Source organism: Lacerta agilis, chromosome 17 (assembly GCF_009819535.1).
Source record: "Lacerta agilis isolate rLacAgi1 chromosome 17, rLacAgi1.pri, whole genome shotgun sequence".
Lineage (NCBI taxonomy): Eukaryota > Metazoa > Chordata > Lepidosauria > Squamata > Lacertidae > Lacerta > Lacerta agilis.
The window spans coordinates 30,105,053-30,128,573 of record NC_046328.1 but is presented as its reverse complement, the minus strand read 5'-3'; the positions used below and the strand labels follow the sequence as shown (position 1 = coordinate 30,128,573).

Below are 23,521 nucleotides of genomic sequence, written 5' to 3'. Positions count from 1 at the left end.
TAGATTCAGGCAGATGGCTAAGGCAGCTTAGAAGGGCTCTCGTGCAAACATGCCCATGTGCAACGGTAGAGGCCTGACTGGACAGCTTAAAGCCCACTGCCGCTATACGGGAAATGGAAATATGAATTGGCCCTACCCCATAGCTTGACCAACTGCGGCTAGGTGGAGACATAGATCTAAAAAAAAATGTAGACTCACACGCTGGCCACCTTTGCTTTTGACTTGAAATGTTCATTTTGGACTTCTCGGAAGTACGTAAAGGGTGGGAGGGTGCTGGCCTGCAATATCACCCACCTGAGAGGTGCCGGAACCGCGCTCTGGTGTGCTCCAGCTGAAAAAAAGCCCTGGGCCTCCCTTTTCTCCAGTTAATGAGCAGCTCAAATGATGCTGGAAACCCAGCCTCTTAATTTCAATGCCCCCGGGGAACCTTGGGGTGGGGGCCATTCCAGCATAGGAAACAAGGTATCCCCCAGCAATTAGACACAGAAAATGACAGAAACCTCCTGAACACCTCCCCAAGCAGAGGATGCAGCAAGTCCCTGAGCACCACAAAGCATGATGTTCCGACTCTTATGTTTCAAGAAAGTTCAAGGAACTGCTGGGAATGTGCTGAAAGGCAATATACACACAATGTTCACAGCAAACCAGAAGGATAAGCAGAGATCTGGGATGTGGCTGGTGCCACGTGGGGAGGTGCAGCTGCGTGCTCTTAACACCCACCTGAGCTATCCGTGGTCACATCCACTGGAGGGCAGCCAGCCCCCGCCCTCTGAAAAATGAAACCCCCAAGTGGGTTGCTAATACAAGGTACTCCCTCCTCTGGGAAAGCTATTTGCCATCAGCCTCCGACGTGCTTCCAGTCCGCAGCAGAGCATCAGAGGCTGAAGCAAGCTGGAAGTGGAAGCATGTACCAAACACTGCCATCCCCGGGGCTGAAATCTGGTGAGCAAAAGCAAGGCTGGGGTCCTTAGTGGGCAGAGGTCACAGCTTTCCAGAGTAGGGGGCTAATGCCAGCATTATTATTATTATTATTATTATTATTATTATTAGATAGGCCAGAGCACTTGCTCTCTTTGGGCAGCCTGGTAAAGGACGCAGGGCTTAAATACGGCCTTCACAGGCAGGGTGAGGAAGGAAGGAAGGAAGGGTCTCAAATTCACATGCTTCACACCAGGGCCCTGGACACATTAAGGGCTGCTTCTGAGAGTGATCTCTGCTGTGTGCAGCACCCTAATTCTGAGTGTTACACAGGTTGAACCAAGAGTTCGAAATACAAGGACCTCCTGCTGAGCTCCACTTCAAGGGAGAGCATGCTCTGTTCCCATTGGGATGCAGAGCATCAACACTTATAACACAGACACACACAAACACACATACACACACACACGCTCCCCTCCCGAGGAAAACATTTCCCTGCCCGGGGGGGGGGGGGGGAACGTTAGAAACTGCAGCCACCAATGCCTCCACAGAAGGTGGCCAATGAAACTGAACGGAACCTCTGCCTCCACCAATAGAAAGAGAGCACAAAGAGAGAGCAGCCCGAGGAAGTCACACGTCGTAGTTGGGCAAGTAGCTGTAGGAGGGCCCGCTGGCTGACGGAGAGCTGCAGTTGCACGGGAAGAACCAGCAGATGACGAGACCTAGGTGGTGAGAGAGGGAAGGAGGGTTGGATGGATGCACACAGCTCATCGTGGATGCTTGCCTCTCATGCCGGGACGTGGAATCCAGGGCCCCCTGGATGAGGATGAACCCCCGGCCCGCATCAGCCCCAACCAACATGGTCGATGGCACAGAATGATGGGAGCTGGAGTTCAGCATTTTCCAAATACAGGTGTGTGTCTGGTCCCCCGAGATGTTGCTGATTTACAGCTCCCAGCATCGATGGCCATGCCGGTTTGGATGATGGGACTTGTAGCACAGCGACATCTGGAGGTTTCTACCTGCCTAATCTAGAGGGCCTCTGGCTTCCCGGCACTACTTTAACGGACCAGCAAGGACATACGCCAGTCACCACCACCCCAGACCTACCTCGGCCAAAGACTTCCCGCAGGAGGGCGATCTTGGGTTTCCGCGTATGGGAGACTTCCCGCCGCGCCTCTTTCAAGAGCCGGTTGCGCAGCTGCTCAATTGGGGTCTCATCCGTGATAATGGAGACCAGCTGGGAGAAGTGATGCACATTAAGCAGTTAGAGGCTGGGCAGGATATGTTTTGAGAGGCGCGCACACACACAAAAGCACTTCTGTCTGTCTTTTGCTCCGTGGGATACTAACATTCCCTTTCTCCTAATAGCACCACCACTGGTGAATCTTTTTTGAAGGGAAGATTCTCCTTGGTGCTGGGCAAAATCCGAAACCTTGCCCACCTGTCCCTCCTAGTCCCTGAACAACACCCTGTGATAGCCATGACACTTCATTGCTCTCTATTTGTACGCCGCCTTCCCACCGTTAAACCTCGTTCAAGGTGGCTTACAACTAGGGCTGGATGAGATATCAATATATCGTCCAAAACCAGTTTGAAATCCATACCGTGATAACGGTTTCATAATTTTTATTTTTATTTTAATTAAAAAAAATACTTTATTATTTACAATGCACATACAACCACACAATTACACCAACTCAAATACCGACAATACAAAAATACAAACATAAATACTACACCTATGTGACTTTCATAACTTTTGACCTGGCAATATATCGCAAATCTCGATTTGTGTGTGGGTGCTATGCAAAAATCACGATGCAGGAAAAACTGTGAAGCCAGCCAGTGCCTCTACATAACTCCATCCTAATTTCAGACATTGTGATGTATCAATGTATTGCGATGCTTAGCTGCTGATGTATCACAATGCTGAAAACCAGATATCGCCTAGCCCTACTTGCAACCTCAAAATACACAATTCACTCTAACAGTTACCAAAACGTAACAAAATTTAGCCACAAACAATAAACCAACAGAAACATCTCAATAAATATGCAAGCCTGACGTACATGATTCATAGTAAGATCTTACAAGACCTTGGAAAACCACGGCTGTTCACAGCAGAGAGGACCCCACCTGCAAAAAGCTATCAGGGGCTGATAGCTCAATGGTACAGCACATTGCTTGGCATGCAGAAGTCGCCCCACCCTCCCCAGTTCCAACGTACAGCAACAACCCCTGCCAAGACCGTAGAGAGCCACTGCCAATTAAAAGAGGCCACCCTGGGCTGCGCAGTCCACTGATTGGACACTTTACAAGGCAGCTCCATGCAGCTGTTGATATTTGATAGTGTCTGTGCCATGGACACGGTTTCTCTTCTAGTCCTCTGCAGGAAAACCAGCACTAGCAACTGGAAGAAGGCTGGGGAAGAGGACTTGGCATTGATGCCCTCCCAGCATCTCCCTTTTGCTGCTGTTAAATCTTCTCCAGAGGAGAGATGAGGGAGCCAGCTGTACGCCTAGTGAGAATACCCCTCCCTCTCTGAACTGTGTCTTAGTCAGGCTGCTGAGGCTCTTTGGAGTGGAATCAGCCCAGCGCCAGCAGCTGGAACTTAATTACTTGTAAAATAAAATATTAAAAAATTGCTCTGTACTGGCATATTCAAGTCTAGATTATTTCTAGTACTGAATCCATTCCAATGTTGTTAAATTGCTGCTTTCTTTAAACTTGCTTCAATTTATGGATGCATTTTGTCAAAACAGCTTTCTCTCCCACCCTACAAAGTTTTGCGTTTTGCTAATAAGGGGGTGTCTGTTGTAGCCACACTGGGCCCAGCTCAGTATGGAAAGGCGACATATAAATAAACTATTTTAAAAAATCTATTGATTTGGAACAATTTGTAAAAAAAAAAAAATGGGGGGAGGGGCGCATTGCTGTTGTTTTTAATAAATGGCTGACAAATTAAAAAGGTTGCCAAACGATTAAAAAAACCAAAGTCCCCCCCCCCCCCGCTGCAAGCCTTAAAACCAACCTGGTCATAAAATATGACTGTGACAAAGAGGCCAAAGAGGATGGATTCCACCAGCAAGATGATGCGGTGAGCGCTAGAAGGAGGAAAGGGGAAAGTGCAGTCAGTCTGTTAACTAGGAACACTACTACTCCAACTTGTGTTTCCGCAGGGGCAGCAGAAGGCGCTGGACTATTTTTGAAAACAGGGCTGAGCTGTGTACATGTGTACCAGGCACCTCCAAACAGCTATTCCCCTTACAGAGCTACAATTCCCAGAGTTCCACAGGCCAAGGGAATTGTAGCTCTGTGGGGTGGGGGGGGGGGGTGGAGAGGTGCCTCCAAACAGATCTCGGCACCCGTAACAAATGAGTTCCCAGAATTCTTGGGGGGGGGTGGAAGCATGACTATTCATAGTGGTATGATACTGCTCTAAATGCAGAGTGCAGATGGGGCCTACGTTAGGCATGCCTAATTAACTGGAGAACTAGAACGGGGTATAACCCGTTCTTTCCACTTCTTCTCCACATGAAATTGTTCTAATGTTGATGCCTTCGCTGTTTAAATCGCTTCGAGGTCACGTTCGCAAGAAGCGATTCAGAAGTGAAACGAAATAAATGAATAGCCCGTGGCAGCAGGGGAATGCGGCCCCTGACGGGAGGGGGGGGACCCTTCCCCCACCCCCACCACCCATGATTGTGGACAGAGAGACCCTAAGCAGGAGGAAGCAGGCGAGGAGGCTGCGGGGGTTGGACAGAGGGACAACGCCCTACCCTTGGCTGCTTCCATTTTCCAAAGAGAGAGGGGGAGAGGGAGGGTGTGCTGCTCATTTACAGAAAAGCCAGCATGGAGCCTCCTCCCCTCCCCTTGGCATTGAGCCAAAGCTCTGGAGCTCCAGCTGTTCTTGGCAAGAACTGTGTGACATGGCAATTTCTTTTCTTTCGTTTGTCTTTCTTATTTTTTTTTTGTTTTTGCAAAAGGATGAACTGAGGCATCTACAGGGTCTCTAGAACTCTCCCTGCCCCAGCAACGGGTGTGTGTGTGTGTGTGTGTGTGTGTGCTAGCAGAGAGAGAATCCTTAGCTTGGTGGCAGGAGGAAGAAGTGGGACTCACATTTGGATGCGATTGTTGGAAACGCCTCCTTCGGCTCCTTCAGCCTTCCCGGCTGAGCTCTTGTCCGTGGGCCAAAGCCAGGTGGTCAAGACCAGCCCCATGGCGTAAAGGCTGGCCAAGCCTGTGGCCGGGAGAACCAGGTCAGTGAAGGCCAAGAGGGAGAGGAAACACGAAAAGAAAAAACGGTTATCAACGCAGGCATTGTGCATTTCATCATTCCCTCAGGGATACATGTCATAAATCCCCAAGTATGGTCAGGACAGAGCTGAAGCTTGAAAAGGTTTTCTGGGTGGGGAGACAGGGTTTCTGCTCAACTTCCAGATGCCTTAGAAGACCAACTTTTGACAAACTTCTAGCTTGCAAGAACAGGAAATAAAGGAGACAGCGAATAGGAATGAGGGGTTAAGCCAAATCCTTTTACAGCAGGGGTGGGGAGTGGGGGTTCATTTTATTTTGGTCAAGAGTCACATTCTCCTGGGAGCAATCTGTCAGGGGCTGCATTCTGGTGGTGGGTGCGACCACTCCAACTTAATAACATTTTTATTCTTTCTATGCCGCCCATCTGACTGAGTTGCCCCAGCCACTCTGGGTGGCTCCCAACAAAATATTAAAAACGCAATGAAACATCAAAAGTTAAAAATGTCCTCTCCCTCTGACTCCCCTGTCTCCTTCTCCTGATACCCCTCTCCCCACCCTCTCCTGACACCATGCTCTTCCAAGGCTACCAGGGAGGAACAGGCTGCTATTGCCAGAGGCCTGAACTGATCCTTTGAATAGGGCTTCTGACATCAGGCCAAGGGTCAAGGTTGCTCTGGTCCAAGATTGCTTACCCCTGCTCTACAAAAATTGTTAAGTTGTGATAAGTCAAGAGAGGAAAGTGTTATTTTGCCTTGGAAGGGAGCTCTAGACCTAGACTGGGAGGTCAGGCATTGACAGGGGACAGGGGAGTGCCTTGCAGGAAGGCAGAACAAGCAGAGTGGCTGAAGGAAGCAACGAACCTGGATGACCCTTAGGGGTCCCTTCCAACTCATCTATGATTATGTGATTCTATGAACCACTCGGCTGGTGGCAGGCGAGTTGGGAGCAACGAAGGAGATTAAAAGTTAAGCAGGTAAACAAACCAACAAGGACTCTCAAACCTCAAAGAGACAAAGAAACTTGTCAGAAGCTGAGAACAATTCCAAGTTTTACACTGAGGAGGAAGAGGAAGATTGTGTGCCTGGGAAAAGAGCGGCCCCTAGTGGTGAAAGACAGAGACCGCTGCCTTGATTTCGGAGATTAACCAGAGGGGACATCTAATAAGCTGGGCTGGATCAACTTCAGCCAGCAGAGATCAGCGCAATCCCTCCGTCCACAGTGCTGTTCGGACAGGAACGAGGAAAGCTCAACCAACAAACGCAACCTTAAACCCTCATTTTTTTGTTCTAGGGAGGCAAAGAAGGGGCCCCATGGGGCAGTGGGGCATTGAGCAGGGAGGTCAATTGCTGCCCGCAATGCCCTGGGACCACCCCACCCTCCACAGGAACTCCTCCCCCAAACCATGGCCCTGTGGCACGTTCCCAACATACCTGTATAGAAGAGAAACTGGATGAAGTATTTCTGGTTCAGTTCCCCCACGCAGTTGTTGATCCTACCAAGAGAGCGTTCGTGCGGGTTAGAAAGAAAACTGGACAACTAGGAACGAGATGAAGCTGTCAATTCTGGCTTCTCTCGAGTTTCTCCAATCTTCAGTTCAGCTCTCTACATTTCTACATCACTATATTGACTAATATAATGCATTCTGTATGTAATTTTCACTAATACAGTGGTACCTCTGGTTATGTATTTAATTCGTTCCGGAGGTCCATTCTTAACCTGAAACTGTTCTTAACCTGAGGTACCACTTTAGCTAATGGGGCCTCCCGCTGCGCCGCCAGAGCACAATTTCTGTTCTTATCCTGAAGCAAAGTTCTTAACCTGAAGCGTTATTTCTGGGTTAGCGGAGTTTGTAACCTGAAGCATATGTAACCCGAGGTGCCACTGTATGTGTATTTGCATGCACACATTAGTACATTCATTTTTGTACACGTTACCCTGGCGAGAGAACTTTAAATGCCTGCTGGACACTTTTCCATTCCGTTCAGCTTAGGTGGGCGATTGAGACTCCATCTTTCCACAACAGCCAGCCGATTTCTGATTTTAACTTTTTATCGTATGGTTTCATGGACAATTGTCATAAACCACTCTACTGCTGTTGCTTTTATTGAATAGCGGTAGATAAATATATTTCTAACAAATAGGTAATTAACCTGCATGCAAAATTTGGAGAAGTGTGGATTTCTTTTTTTGTTTTGTTTTGTTTTGTGTGTGTGTGTGTGTGTGTGTGAATTTCGAAGGATGGTTGTGTTTTTGGTTCACAAATCATTTCAGAAAATAAGAATTGGGGAGGTTCACCTTCATATGCAAACTGAACCACATTCCTCCCCCCACTCCCTAGGGACAACAGCTCATGTTAAAATTAAAAAGGGTGGTCCTTCCGGTTCCCAGAGATGAGATGGGGTTGGGGAGGCTGATGCTGCCTCACTGGGTTCGTCATACCACTGACTGAGATGGGAAGCCCTTTTCTCTGGGGAGGAAGCAAGGGGAGCGAAAGGCACCATCGAACCCTGACACACACAGATCAAGGCAGGCCCTCCATGGCAGGATCCTCACCAAGGGCAGTGGTGGTCCATGCGGCGCACGCAGCGGTGGCAGACGCGGCAGTGGTGCGCCCGGGGCGGCCGGTATGTCTCACAGCGGTTACACACTGTCCAGTCCTCATTGTTCTAGGGAGGCAAAGAAGAGGATGGCAGAGGAACCAAAGGGTGATTGTCACCTGCTCTGCTCCTGTTTCTGATTGTGCTTGAGCTTGCTTTCACCTCCTCCCTCCCATTCCATTTTTCCTTGCCTGACATATCCTTTTTGGACAGAAGCCCAAGGGCAGGGGCCACCTTCATGCTGATTTTTGTAAGCCGCTCAGAGAGCCTTATCGGTTAAAGTGTAGGGTGCAAATGCAAGAAACCATCAAATGGAATTAACACCACCTCCCTCAGACTACAGTTCATCTGCACACATAGGGTCTAAGTTCTGAGAGAGTAAACCTTTGTCTAGACTGGGCTGCTGCAGACTGAACGCCGTAAGAACCTATGAAGAGCCCTGTTGAATCAGGCCCAAATCCCATCTAGCCTAAAATCCTGTTCCCTCTCAGGGCTGGTTCCATCGGTGGGCTCTGTCAGCCTTTCCCTGCCACGAAAGCACTGCTCCGAGAAGCACCAGGAGGCTGGACTCATGACACCCTTTTAATTTCACACCATGCCCCCGAGCAAAAGCTACACCTGGGGCATTGTGGGAAATTTAAAAGGTCAGCAAGCCACAGCCTCCCTGCACTGTTTGCAATTGTCTATAGAAAGAAATCCTGTGAGTTGTATATATAAAGCATAAACACGGGAGCTGCGTATATAAAGCAAGACTGTGGGATGGAGGGGTGATCTGAGTCAGAGTCCCAGAAACTCTGCTGTGTTGGAGACCACAAGAGGAGAAGCAGCTGGAATCTATTACTGTTGCTCTTTGGTGCCATTCTATTGAAGATGCTATTTCAGTAATTTTATATTTGTTGTTGTTGTTGTTGTTGTTGTTGTTGTTGTTGTTTTTCCACTGCAAACTGCTCCGTATATTACAGGAGACCTTGCCCTGGGTCTGTGAGCCACCATTTTGTGACTCCCACAATGCCCTTGGGGGTGTCGCCATTTTGAATTTCCAACGAAGAATCCTGGGAGCTGTGGTTTGTTCAGGATGCTGTGAGTTGTTACGAGGCCCCTATCCCCCTCGCAGAGCTACCCTTCCTGGAGTGGCTTAACAGTCAATCCCTCTTCCCAAGGAACTCTGGGAAGTGTAGCTCTGTGAGCAGAATAGAAGCCTCCTAACGACTTTCAGTTCCCTTAACAAACTACAATCCCCGGGATTCCTTGAGGGAAGCCATGATAGTTTGAAGTGGTAGGATTGTGCTTTGAACACAGTGTCGATGGGGCCTCAGTCGGCATGCCTTGCATTTACAGCAGACAAGGCACTCACTCACCTCTCCGGCAGCTTGTCAGAATGCAAGGTAGCTGTGGAGAATTAAAGTAACTAGCTGCAGCTAGACGGTGTTGAGCTTGACGGATCACTGGGATAAGGCAGGTGTGAGGAGCGTACAGCTGGACCACAGCATTGCTGGTCCTTAACTCCTGCCATTCCAGACACTGGTCATGCTGGTCGAGGCTGGTGGGAATTGGGAATCCAGCCCCGATCTGGAGGGTCAGAGTTTCCCCACCCCTAGGCTACAGGCAAGGCAGCTTCACATTCCCTTCTCCCCGGGTACAGACTCCTTGCAACAACTCACCCGACTCTTCTTGTGCGATCCGCCACTGCTGCTACTCCGCAAGTCAGAGAAGTCAATGGCTGTATCTGGGAGCGGGACCATGCCTGAAAGAGAGTCACAGGCAAGGCTGGATGTAAGCATGTCAAATCTAATCGATTTTTTGATTTTTTTTTTAATGGTGGGGAGCTGTTTCATAAAGGACAAGGCTACTGGTGGCTACCAGTCTTGATGGCTATGTTCGCCTGTCGCTGTCAGAGACAGTAGAGGTGTCCTCCACCCTTATGCAGGGGTTGTGTTCCGGACCCCCGCACACGTGACATCATGTAAAGCGCCCTCTAAACACCCTTTAAATGCCCTTTCTGCTGCTTTCTCTTCAATCCAGACCAAAAATACTGTGTCCAAAAATATTCACAAGGAGAACTGAAGTTCTGGGGTCAGCAGGAGGCCGCACAGGAAAGCTAATGCGGCTGCTGCGCTACCCCACACACCGGCTGTTAGGGAGTTGTGACTGTTAAAGTGGTATAAGTGTGTTTTAAGTACAAGGTGTGGATATGGCCTCAGGCTAACATTGTTGCTGTGAGGATACAAGGTGTGGGGGACCAAATGTGCCACCCTGAACTCCTTGGGGAAAAGAACAGATTAAAAAGTAATGAAAGAATGTTTTTTTAAAAAGAGGCTCAGAACAGACAGACAGGAGACAGCCTGATGAAGAAATTAAGAAATTAGCTTCACACCCATTTACTTATGCTCATCCTCCAACCTCCCCGTTATCTACCATTCCTTTCGGCTTTGTTTAGTGGGTGTAAGTACATGCATGCACTAATCACATTTATCCACCAATAGGCCTCAAGGGGATCCCACTGAGTTGTGCTGCAGGGCTGGGGAGCCTGCAGCCTTCCAAGTGTTGCTGGACTCCAGTTCCCATCATGTTGGCTGGGGCTGATGGGAGTTGGAGTCCAGGTTCCCAGCCCTGGCATACTAATTACTTCCACCATGGATTTTTTTTTCTGCAGAGAAAAAAAGTTAACTTTCTCATTTCGGTTTTTGCAGTTCTTATCTCAGCAACAAAAAGCTCCATTTTAAATGTGAAAAAATATGCTTTTGGTGTGTGTGCTTCTCCATTGCCAGTTGACCAAGTCTGCATCAATCATTGGCTCCTTTTTTATCCCTTTAATAACTGCCATATTTAGGAATAGAACCTCCAGGTTCTCCTCTGAGCATCTGATGTTTGGAACAAACAGGCAAAAGGGGCTTTCATCCCTCATGCCCTGCTTATGAGTTTTCATGGAGTGAATGATTGCTCATTACTGGAGTGATGGACTAGACGGATCTTAGTTTTGACCTAGCAAGGAAATTTTTATTTTTAAGCAAACAAATCACAGAAAAATCCAAATGTGTGTGGAAGGATCAAGAGAACAGAACTGTTTTCCTGCTCCTTCCTACTCGGCAAAAGTATATCATGAACTAAATAAACTCCAACAAACGGGAACAGAATGAACTTCTAACCATGATGCAGGCATATTACTCAATCGAGATGTTCCAGCTCTCAGTGACGCCAACAAAGGCACATTTGCTCAATAAATATTTTGATTTTGCATTTGGAGAGACAGAGAGAGAAAAGATGAAATGTGCAGAGCAGGCTGATTAATTTCAAATATGCCACTTCAGCTTTCTGTCCCAAATGCCACTGGCAAAAAATGATCCAGGACTTCGCTTTTGCTGATCCCATAATAAACACTCGCGAAGATCCACAGGCCCAAAGGCCCTCTTCCAGGGTAAGATGACACCTCCGAGGAAGCTAAGGCAACGACCTTCAGCAGGATCCGGGCAAGCAGTTGCGGAAAAACAACACCCGACAAAGGAAAGCTGGGCAGCTCCAGTTTCTGCAGCTGCTTTGCTTGGATATGCTGAAAAAGCAGCATCACAGATGGGGGGGGGGGGTGGCCTGGCAATAGGTGTGGCCTAAAATGTGCCCCACTGAGGATTAGAATATAGCTCCTAACACAGAGACCCAGGAATCTGCCCTTTCATGGTTTCAAAAATAATGCCCTTCTGTTTGCAAGGGTGGGGAACACCAAGCATTTGTTTATTATTCTGCAAAAGGTACTGAAAGAGGAAGGTACTGAAACAGGGCTGGGGAAGGAGGCACCTAATGGCGAAAAGAATGCTTTGTTGAATCAGACCCGGGTCCATCTAGTCCAGCATACTCTCTTTCACAGAGGCCACCCAACTCGTAAACAGCACAATAAAAAAGTGCCCCATCTAGTCCAGCACCCTGTTTCCACAGTGGCCAACCAGATGCCACTGGGAAGCCTGTAGCAGGACCTGAGCACAAGGATTCTCTTCTCTCCTGGGGCTTCCAGCAACTGGTATTCGGAAGAGGAAGCCCATCCCTTGCTTTGTTCCCAGTATCAGATCAGAGGTGCTGCTGGTGTCATGTTGCGGCTGACATCTGAGGCCAGGAGAGCACACAGTTCCCATCACTGCACTTGCCCTGCAGCCTCCATCAGTGTCCTCTGCCACCAAGAAGCTGCCCAACTGTTTAGGTGAAGAGATGTTCCCTCCACCCTGCCCTCAAGGACCTAAATGTAAGGCTCTACATTCTCATTCAGGGGTGCCGGCCTGTTGCGCTTTGCCTGCCTGGGTACTCAGCACAGCAGCAACACAGGCTGGAGGGTCAGGGTGGGGTTGCAGTCATAAAATTCTGAAACCTGGGAAGTGATGCTGGGCTGCAGAGACAGAACAAAGATCTCCTGAAGCCCAGCAACCTCCTTGTCTGAGCTGGTATGGTCTTTAACCTCAAGATAGTAATTCTGGGGGGCCTCGATGTCAACGCTGCATCCGCCTTATCTGGTCCAGCTCAGGAATTCATGGCTGCCATGGCAACCACGGGATGTCTCAAAACATTACGCAGCCAGTGTGTAATGCAAATCATACTCTCGATCTGGTCTTTGCTAGAGTGAATTGGGAATGAACCTGGGGAGGGGGTTGTGTCCAGGCTGACATGGACGCATCAGTCTCTAGTGAGATTTGGCTTGACTGTGACTGACATTCCCTCATTAGGAGGGTCTGCCTGCCCCCAGATACTTATGGAATCCAAGGGATTCCTGAAGGCTCAGGGGGATTTTCCAGACATGGCTGGAGCTTTGATTGAGGCCCTGGTCCTGCTATGGAATAGTAGAATGGCAAAGGCAAACAAGCACAGTGACTCCTGAGCCACAGGGCATTCTTGTGCTGTTGAGAAGTTGCCCATTTATGAAATGCCTTCCCAAGGAAAGTACAGTATGTCCTGTAGACGCTGCATTCTTTTCAGACCAGGCTTTTCATTTGCATAGGTATTTTAACTGATTTTGTTCTTAGCTAGTTGGGTGATTTTATTCCTCTTAATCTTATGGAATCATTGGCTGCTTTCTTTTTTTCTTTTTTCTTTTTTTGCATACTGCTCCAAAATCCAATTTTGGATGAAGGGCAGCTTAATTTTTTAAAACAAACAAATAAATAAATAAATGTCTTTCCTCCCTGTATTATTTGCCTGAAGCTGAAAGTGCACGTATACTTGTGAGGGAATTCCTATTAGCCACAGCGGAGCATATTTCCAAGCACACAGGATTGTACTTCAAATCATTTTTGAAATGCCATTTAAGCTTGTGGCCAATATTACCCCATTTTGTGACAGCGAGTCCCATAAGGTAACCGTGTACTGGTTAGAGAAAGTGTGAACAGCGGAGGCTGGTCCATCAGGGCAATTTGGACAAGCCTGGGCCAGGGGGGGCTGGGCTACCCAGACAACAAGACCCCCCCCCTCTCGGCCTGATTGATGTGGTCCAAAGCAAAGCAAAACGTTTGGCCTCAGCTTGACTGCAGGAGTTGCTGGAAGGAGATATACAAGGTGCCATCCAACAGTATTAGGAACTCGACTCTGGATTTGTGTAGGGTTTATTCCCCAGCCTTTTCCTTTCACAAAGGAAATGTCCTGCAAGGCAGCAGGTATGGATTGCTCCTCAAGGACCCACCAGCCTCAGCCTGTCCTCAGCCAGCTCCCACCGACCTGCCTACTTGCAGTACAATGCGGCCTGTCAGCCCTCTCCTCCTTAGCCTCCTTAGCCTCAATGTTGCCCTTCAAGAACTCAGCAGGAAAGAGGAGGATAGGAGAAAACTAGAATCAGCTGGCTCTGCCTGTTGCTGGCTCTGGCTGTTGTAGGACCCTCTGCCTTTTGTCCTACCAACCTCCACCGAGAGAGAGCAAATAATGGAAGCTGATGACACAAGCAGGGCCCAGTTCAGGGATGAAGGTGGCTTACCTGGGTCGGCAAAGACAGCCCGCGTGTGACAGGCCAAGAGCATCACGACAATGAAGTTGAACGCCACGGCATGGAACGGACACCAGAGGCTGTGACAAATGGAAGCAGTGAGGTCATCGGCATCTTGCAAACTTTCTTCCTTTTTCTCTCCCCCGCCTCACCACCACTTCTCCTTTCCCAACAGCTTTTCCAGGAGGCTAACTCAGTGAAATGCGAGAGCCCGTTCTATCCCTGCATCATCATAATCATTCCCCCAAAACTCGTTATTATCCGGTTGCAAACAATGCATTCTGACAGCCAAGCAGGGATCATCTTACTAATGCAGCAAGCCTTGGATTACTTTTTGCATGAAAGGGAGCATATTTACATTTTTTTTATGGCTGGGACCCAAAAGCCCCCCCCCCCAATGATTGGACATACTCAGTGGAGGTTTCTTATGTTGTTCTGTTGTGTTTTTGATACTCCCCACTTTCGAAGGGTGGCATTGCGGGTGTAAAGGGGAACACAAACGCTGTTTTAGAATTCCAAAGTCAAACGTTACTACTAAATAACTGACTCTGCATGGTTTCTTGGAAGTAAAAGCCCATGTTTTTCAGTCTTTACTCCTTAGTGTGTGTGTGTTTAGGATCACAGCCAAAATTAGCTAAACTGTGGGAGATAAAAAAGGTGGGCACCAGGTAAGAAAAAAGGCATGCTCAGGACCTGTAAGAAAATCCATGTACCCAAACATAGCAGACATGCTGAACTGGACCAGGTGTGTGTCTGTAGCCCAACATCCATTTACGAGCAAGGTAAATGCTTCATGAAAGACCACCACCAAGGTTTGAAGGATACAGCCTTTTGTCTGTTGTAATCTCCCAGTGACAGGTATTCAGTGGTAGACTTCCTCTAAACATACAGGTTCTGCATAACCATTATTATGGCTATTATAACTAACAGAAATTAAAGGACTCCTCCTCCATGGCTGTGCCCTGTGCTGGTGCCCTGAAAATATGTGCACTAAAGGGAAGAATGTACATCTATTAAACAACAACAAAAAGTAAGGCTACAGTCTTCTACCTACTTATCCAGGAGCAAGTCCCACTAGGGCAGGGCTGCCTTCTGAGTAGATATATTATTTAACACTTACAAATCACCTACAATTTTCTAAGCACTGTGCATTATTTATTTATTTATTTATTAATGCACGCACCACTTACTGCCCAAACAGGCTTCTGCACGCTCACTGCCTAATAGACGTGATACAGAAGAAAAGAGGAATGGGAAGGGAAGAGGAAATCAAGAACTGGAGCAGCTAGCTGCTCCTTCATTGGCTGACGGATAGGACCAGTCTGATCTCCTGCTTGCTATAGCAGCAGGGTATACATAATACATTTAAATCACATCCCCCCCCCCGCACCAAAGAATTATGGGAACAGCAGCTTACTCTTCACAGAGCTTCAATTCCCAGCACCCTTAGCATACAACAGTTCCCAGGATTCTTGGGGAGGGGGGCAATGTGCTTTAAATGTATGGTGTGTGTATACCCAGGTTCTTCCTGGGAGGCAGGGTGTGTGTGCCTCCAAATGGCTGGGATCAGAGGCCATAGTACAACTTTCTATGTAGAAATGGTCTGCACATAAGTTTGTCAAATCTTTTAAAGCCCTGTACTAAACTATCCCCTATCGCAGCTCATGGCAGTAAGTCCATAAAGCAGTAGTTAAGTCACTGTTGTGTTCACCCCCCCCCCCAAAAAAAACCCACCCACCCCACTGCCATAGCAAAGCTGAGCTCTATTTCATACTGACACCCTTTGATCCTTCTCTCAATCCTGCCCCCTCCCCAACCACACAAACCTTCAAGACCTCCTCCCACAGCTCCCCAAGCTCTGATGTCAGGATCCTCTTTTCCATGGAGTTTGCCAGCTAAGACTGAGTGCCCTTAAAAGCATGTAAAAAAGTTCATCTCCTGCCTGTCACAGATAAGACCAGTATTATAAAACAGATCTCAGGGCATGTCTAGAGTTCAGTTACCCATTTCCACAGATGAAAGGCCTTCCAAAAGGAACTAAGCACAATGCCTCTGAGCATATGCAAAGTTCAATGTTCCCTTTCAAGAGGGAATAAAGCTTTGCAAAAGGGACCTAAGAGCACAGTGCCCACAAGTTCTACGTCCTTTACTATGAGTGAATGAAGGCTCCCAAAAACAGTTTAAGGGCACGGGGCCCACAACCATGTACAGAGTTCTTTCCTCCCACCCAAGGACAAAACAGTCCATACACACGGCAGGCTGTGTGTGGATCCAGAATCCACTAATAGACAATACTTATATTAGAATCAACCAAAATGTCACAAAAGAGTGAGCTTGCTTTTAGCACACCAAACCTCTCCATCCGGCCAGTTGTTGCACAAAGCAGAACATGAGGGGGGGGGGCAATTAGGTTGGATTTTAGCTCCACGAGTATCCAGCCTCATTTTTGTATTTATTCACTGCCCCAAACCCGGAATCACCCAAACCGATGCAGAGCTCTGGAGAAGCTGAAGGTTTGCTCACTGGCATTTTGTGTCGGCTGGGTTGATCCTAAGCAAACTACTGGTGAAGGGCAGGAAACACGTCCAATAACTGGAGGTAGATTCCGAAACTTTATCCCCCCCCCCCTTCAAGCAAACTCTTGAGAAAGCAGCTCTGACTGAGCATGCCTCCTCCTCCTGCCTCTGAACTACGGCCCTTCTGCGGCTTTGCATCTTTCCTTTCCCCCCACTACCGTGGGGCAACGAAACCGCTGACAGGGGGAGGAACAAAACCGAGCCATTCCAAGGGCACCGTGCCCCTGAGCGTGTGCAGAGCGAAGGGGGGGGGCTTCCCTGCGGGGTTGGCGCGCCCTACCTGCCCCGGAAGCCCGGCTGGAGCAGGACATGCTCCAGGATAACGTAGTCGGCGTAGCCCACACTGAGGTACGTAAGCAGCAGGCAAAGGACCCCGCACGGGTCCGCCCGACACCGCCCCTTCCCGCAGCACCAGCACCGGCACCGACCCCCGGCCGCCACCGCCGCACCCATGGCAACCCCCGGCAGGCACTTCCGGCGCCGCCTCCTCCCCGCCCGCCAGCCAATCGCAGATCGGGAGAGGAGAGGGGGAGCGGAAGCCGAGGGCGCCGACGGGCGAGCGTCTCCCTCGCGCTCCTGTTACCATGGAGACGCGGCCTGGCAGCAGCCCTCGAGCCTTTTCTTTTGCATGGCGCTTTAAAGGGAGGAGTTTGGGGATGGGCGCGTGGCGTGCGAAGGGGCAACGAAGGCCGAGTAAGCCTTTGAGGTCAAAAAAATATGGGAAATGAAATCAACAACAACAACAAGCGGAAGGTTGGGTGTCCATCTGTCATGGATGCTTCAGCTGAGATTCCTGCATTGCAGAGGGTTGGACTAGATGACCCTCGGGGTCCCTTCCGATTCTACAAGTCTCTGATTCTAAGAAGAAAAAACAATGGTGTTGGATGGTATGGAGTTATGTGACTCCCCAGCCAAGGGTATAATTAACTATGCAACCTTTAGGAGACATCTGAAGGAAGCCCTGTATAGGGAAGTTGTTTGATGTTTAATGTTTTATCATGCTTTTATATATGTGGGAAGTCACCCAGAGTGGCTGGAGCAACCCAGTCAGATGGGTCGGGTATAAATAATAAAAGGATGATGATGAAATAGGACGTACCCAATTTCAACAGATAATTGTTGGAAGGTATACAGTGTACCAAGCGTCCAGATTGTGGCTGGTGTAACTTGTATTCTTTTCACCCCATATATTGCAGAGGCCTCCATTTTATAGCATTTTTTGCACTTTGTAGGAATTTCTAATTTTTGGTTTTCCTCGGAGGAAGGTTTCCCGAGCGAGGGCTTGTCATGTGAATGTCTCTTAGAGAGGTACCTTTCACATTTAAGCATTTTTGTGCACAAAAAAAAGCTTGAGAACTGAATTTCAAACTTCAGAGAAGTGCTGATTTTGGAGGATGACCATTTTTCAGTGCTCATATAGTGTTGGAAAGCATTAATTAGTTAGGTTAGCCTTTGAAAGCAAACTGAAAGAAAACTCTCTGCACCCCAAATGCAGTCACATCTACACAGTTTAAACCACATGCCCCCCCCAAGGATCCTGGGAACTGTAGCTTATCCTCTATCACAAACTAATGTAGCCAGGATTCCCTGGGGGAAGCCACAATTACTTAAAGTGGTGTGATACTATTTTAAATGTATAGTGCAGATGGGGCCTGGGTGGTGGAGACAGATGTAATATTGGTCACATGCACACCATACACTTAAAGCACATCTTCCTCCTAGGAAGTTCCTGGGAACTGTAGTTCACCCTTCACAGAGCTACTGTTCCCACTCTAACAGTTCTCAGGGTTCTTGGGAGGTGGGAGGGAAGCAAATTGTTTAAAATGTATTGTGTGGATATGACCCCAAGCCAGTTCAAACAGTGGCTTTTGTCAATAGATATGGATGCCTGGAGCTCCAGTGTCAACCAGGGCCTAAGGGTCTCCCATAAGGTTAGCCCCCCCCCCCTCACTTACAGGATGTAAACTTGTTCCACAGGTTTACATATGTTTCTCCTCATGTTCTCTCCTATCCCACTTTATCCCTCAGGGAATGGGGAAAGGATACCTTGCGAGTCTGCTTGGAGAGATCAAAGAGATGCTGGCTTTCATTAAGGAAAAGTGCAGATTGAAACCCATCATATTCATCTGCTTTCGTCTAAGTATATATCCACATCTGCCAAACTTCATATAAACCTTCATGCATCTACTGAAGTGGACTCTGATCCAGGAAGAATTCTTCCCTCGATTTGCTAAGAGCCCATCCAGATGTCCTTTTTATTCATGATTATTTGTGTTCAATGTTCCCAGTAAAGAGGAATTCTGAGAATTGTAGCTCTATAAGGCAAATAGGGGTCTCCTAACAACTATCCCATCACCCCCTGACAAATAGAAGGGGAAGAAATGGAGGCAGTGAGAGATTTTACTTTCTTGGGCTCCATGATCACTGCAGATGGTGACCAGTCACGAAATTAAAAGATGCCTGCTTTGTGGGACAAAAGCAATGACAAACCTAGACAGCATCTTAAAAAGCAGAGACATCACCTTGCCGACAAAGGTCCGTATAGTTAAAGCTATGGTTTTCCCAGTAGTGATGTATGGAAGTGAGAGCTGGACCATAAAGAAGGCTGATCGCCGAAGAATTGATGCTTTTGAATTATGGTGCTGGAGGAGACGCTTGAGAGTCCAATGGTCTGCAAGAAGATCAAACCTATCCATTGTAAAGGAAATCAGCCCTGAGTGCTCACTGGAAGGACAGATCCTGAAGGTTAGGCTCCAATACTTTGGCCACTTCATGAGAAGAGAAGACTCCCTGGAAAAGACCCTGATGTTGGGAAAGATGGAGGGCACAAGGAGAAGGGGACAACAGAGGACGAGATGGTTGGACAGTGTTCTCTGCGGGAGGCAGTGGAAGACAGCTGTGTCTGGCATGCTCTGGTCCATAGGCTCACAAAGAGTCGGACACGACTAAACAACTAAACTACAACTATCAGCACTCTTAACAAAGCGCAGCTCCCAGAATTTTAGGGGGGTGGGTGGGGTGGATAACCAGGACTTTTTAAAGTGGTATCATAGTGCTTTAAAGGCATGGTGTGAATATGGCCTATATCAGCCACCCAACTATTGCACACCTGATTATTGGCTGCGCTGCCTGGGGCTGATGAGAGTTGCCCATTTTGGTCCAACTTAAAACTTTTTGTTGTAAAATCAATAAAAAACAAAGATGATTCGCATATGCATCCGTATTTCTTAAGTAAATTAAAAACAGAGACATCATGCTATAAATTATTATTATCATCACCATCATGGAGATATTACATAGGATCGTTTATACACTTGTGGGGAACATCCCCATGTGTTTACTCCTTCTGGACAAAGATGCTCCACAAAATTGGCCTGATCAGTTACCATAGAATCATAGAATTGTCGTGAAGGGACCCTGAGAATCATCTAGTCCACCACAGATCCTAAAATAGCTTTATTTTCAGTCTTTACAGAAGATACACAAGACCTTAAAGATAGACTTGTTTGTTCCTTCTCATGATCCCTGCACACATCACAATAACCAGATACTGGAGATCATTGGATATGGACTTATTGAAGCTTGGTTTGCACAAATTTAGGAACTGGTTTTGATGGAAAAGCTGACCAATTGGAGAAAAAACACACAATAAGAAACTGAATAAATTTTATGCTACTTGTCTTAATTTTATTTCTTGAGCTGCTGTTTAAAAACATGCTTATAAACTTCCAAGACTCCCAGGAACACAAGTAACAATATTTTTCTATAATCCTTCAATGACCATGTTTTGACTAATTTACGTGGTTGTGGTGGGGATGAAATGTTGTATTTTTTTGAAAACCCATAAATATAATTACATATTTGAAAAAGACAATGATGGTCCATTCTGGGCTGGAGAACAGAAAAAAGTATTGTCAATGGGACCACCCCTAACCTGCAGGAAAGGGAACCCATTGGGTCATCCAGATGTTGCTCCCATAATCGCTGAGCTGGCTGTGGCTGAAGGGAGTAGGAGGTCATCAGGTTGGCAAAAATTGATACAGGGTATGTGTGTAATGCTCCTGACATTTCTGGCTGTTCTGTTCAAGGATTATAGGCTGCAGTCTTATCACCCTCTTACCCTGGATTTAAAACCTGTTGACGCCAGAAGGAGTTACTGTACTTCTGAGTAACATGCAGCGAATAGAGCATTTTTCTTCAGGAGTGGACAGACTCAAGGTGCTTATGTATCCCCCCCAAGCCCCACCTTATCAGTAGGGTCTGATTCCTTTTTTATTAATAATATTTTATTAGAATTTCATTTATAAAAAGACAGAGTGAGGGGGGAAAGAGAAAAGTGAGTGGTGATGAAAAAAAATACTGTTATATTAACTTACTTGCATATATTCTTATCCTAATGCACACATAATTGTCAATAACCTAATACACTCTGTGTGAATTCATTCCAAATATTGCATTCCCCCCCCCCCAAGAGAATACATCTATAGCTGTCGGTTCCTATGTTGCCAATGTTGTCATGCAGTAGGGTCCGATTCCTGCTAGCGCGGTGGCAGCAGGCGAGGAGTAAAACAGACGCTCTGTGCATGCTCAGGGCCTCTCTCACCTTTCGGACGCCGCCGTGCCTCAAACGTCCAAGGTCAACCAAATCCTGGAGCTTCCGCCGTGTGGGGGGAATACTGTACTGCAAAAAAATCAAATCGGATCAAAATCTCTGCAGCCGTGCCCTCTTCCCCCCGGACTTTCCCCCTTCCTGTATCTGCCTCTGCGCGCATGGCGCTTTAAAGGGAGGAGTATCCGGGCCTGCCCTGTTGTTCGACGTCACCGGCCCTTCTCTTATCCCCCTCCCCAAAGCATCCCGCCCCTTAATTCCATTTCCCCCCCTATTTTTTTCCTTTTACCTACTAAAGATGGCGGCGGTGGTGTTTCTGATTCTGGGGTGGGGTTAAGAGCCAGGCGTTCCTGGCGCGGAGGGCTTCCAGCACCCAGGTGAGCAAGGGCGGGGCAGGAGGTGCGAGAGGGCAGGGGCGCACCCTTGGGTGCCGAGGTGGGGTGCGCTCTTTGCAGGAAGGGTGGGCGCCGCTGGGGGAGGCTCTTCCACCCGGCGAACAGGAGGAGCAGAGGACACCTGGGCTTCAGGGTGGCGCTGAGCCTCGCACCTGGGCGAGGGAGAAGGGGGGGGCGCCTCTTGCAAACCCCCGCGCCCTCCTTTCCCCCGGAGTTTCTATGGGGATTGGATTGGGAAAGGGATCCTGAAGGGGAGATGGTTGGGGAGGGGCTCGGCTTGGGCTCCATCCCCCTGCCTTGCCTAGTGAGCTGTAGCTGTGCTCTGTAGAGATCATCCCAGATTTTTAGCAGCAGGATGAAATTGGTGCTTCCGTTGCGAAATAATTTGATGTGTGTGGGTGATATCCATATCTGTATCCCGCTGGGATTTAAAAGGCGAGGCTTTATAAGGCGGCAAGTTGCTTAGAGCAGAGATTGGGAAGGGACCCGGTGGAGGACAGGTGAGTCGGATCGCGCCAGGTGAAAGCGTATATACAGGTGAAAGCAGGTCAGGGAGAAAAGGAAAGTTGCTGGATCCAGCTGTGTTCAAATGGAAGTGTGCTACCTTTTGAGTTACTCAGGGCTCTTTAATTTTCTGCGGGATGTCCAAGTAAAAGGGAGGGATGGGGATGGGGAAAGGAGCAGGCAGAGTGAGGCAGCACCAAGATGGAGAGTTCTTACCGGTACTCGAACCTGCTGCATTCAAAATGAACTGCGCCAGCTTTTGGGTTGCACAGGTCTATTCCTTTCTTGCTGGCTGTTCAAGTAACGGGGAGGGAGGGGGGATAAGGGGAGGGAGGGGGGATAAGAAAAGGTGGTGGCGGGTAAAAACAGAGTGCTAAAATGTTGCTTTGCCTAGTTTATGCTGCTCCCAGAGGATTTCTCTCTTCTCCCCTCCCTCAGCCAGTGTCCTAGGACCGAACACAGATGAAACTGTGTCTTTGTTGCACGGCTTATTCTGACACTTTGAAGATGACGTATGACATATTATGCTTCCGATAATCTGGAGATTATGCAGGGAATGGAAGCCCTCTGCCACTGCGAACCTTATTTTGCCAGCTTTCGGACGTTTCCCAAAGTGCTTTTCTAACATATTTCTGGAAACATGAGGTCTAGAATATTACAATTTCTTAACACACACACACACATCCCTTTTTGAAATTGGATTTTGCACCCCAAACTGTTAACATGCATGCGTGGAATCGTGATATCTGCGTAGCTTTGCATGTAGTTGTTTTAACCTTAAATTAAGCCTTTGGCTCAGGAACATTGCATGTGAGAATTCAGTTTATTTCTTAGTGCCAAAATGCAGGATGCAGTATGAAGTTCAAACTATGGAACTGCTCCCTCATCAGGTATTGAAGACCACTAACCCTGGTGGCTTTAAAAGGATGCTTGACAAGATGGGACATTGGCCTGATCCACCAGGTGGTTCTTATGTTCCTATGCTAACCTTTTTATTCATAAATATAGAGGTTGGACTTGGACCAGGGACGGCTGAACACCACAACCCACCACACCGTGTGACTTTGTACCAGTTGCACAACATTCATATTCTCTCTCTCGTTGCCTAACCTTCACAAGGTCATGGTGAGGATAAAATGGGGGGTGACGGGCGAACCATGTGCACTGCCCCAAGCTTCTGGGGCTCCCAGAGAAGAATGGGGCGAAATATCAATTTTATTTTTTTGGCCTGTGCACTTTATCTGCTCCTCCTAACCAGTAAAAGTCACAGGTTTCAGTTTGCAGGAAACAGACAGGTTTGGGCAGCATGGTGCCTCGGGTGTTCAGGTTCTCTGCGGGAATGCTGACGCGTGTGTGTGGGTGCTCTCCAGTTCTCTTTTGTCCCGCTGCAAAGCCGTCTCTCGACACTGCCTGTAAGGGGGAGAAAAGGAAACCTGACGCCTTGTTGCCAGTTACTATTGTTACAACCAAAAATTATAACAATAGCAAATTACGTATAAAGTAACAGCAAGGCTGTCGGTCCATTGAAGACTTCTGAGGTTGGTTAATCATTTTTTTCATTGAGCCTTGTCAACAGGTTGCTAGTCCATAATGTTATTTCGTAGAATCACTGAATTGTGGAGTTGGAAGGGGCACCAAGGGTCATCAAGTCCAGTCCCCTGCAATGCAAGAAGTTGGACTAAATGACCCTTGGGGTCCCTTCCAACTCAATT

At 47.9% G+C, this 23,521-nt stretch overlaps 1 protein-coding gene across 1 annotated transcript; it reads right to left on the bottom strand.

Moving 5' to 3' along the window:
• Positions 1-1,433: 1,433 nt before the first annotated feature.
• On the bottom strand, positions 1,434-16,772 carry LOC117038959 (palmitoyltransferase ZDHHC3-like). The gene is made up of 9 exons (XM_033135961.1): positions 16,582-16,772; positions 13,717-13,805; positions 9,437-9,519; positions 7,732-7,844; positions 6,609-6,670; positions 5,041-5,161; positions 3,953-4,025; positions 2,029-2,158; positions 1,434-1,640 (listed from the first exon to the last, which is right to left on the bottom strand). The coding sequence occupies exons 1-9, from the start codon at positions 16,752-16,754 to the stop codon at positions 1,549-1,551; spliced, it is 936 nt and encodes a 311-aa protein (XP_032991852.1). The 5' UTR covers positions 16,755-16,772; the 3' UTR covers positions 1,434-1,548.
• Positions 16,773-23,521: the final 6,749 nt, after the last annotated feature.

What these genes read in the sequence shown, in the direction of transcription:
- LOC117038959 (XM_033135961.1), bottom strand. Translation starts at nt 16,754, where the DNA reads ATGGGTGCGGCGGTGGCGGCCGGGGGTCGGTGCCGGTGCTGGTGCTGC. An exon ending in CAGCCGGGCTTCCGGGGCAG is followed by an intron (nt 13,806 to 16,581) that starts GTAGGGCGCGCC and finishes CATTTGTCACAG; the next exon opens with CCTCTGGTGTCCGTTCCATG. An exon ending in CCAGTTTCTCTTCTATACAG is followed by an intron (nt 5,162 to 6,608) that starts GTATGTTGGGAA and finishes TCCCGGCCACAG; the next exon opens with GCTTGGCCAGCCTTTACGCC.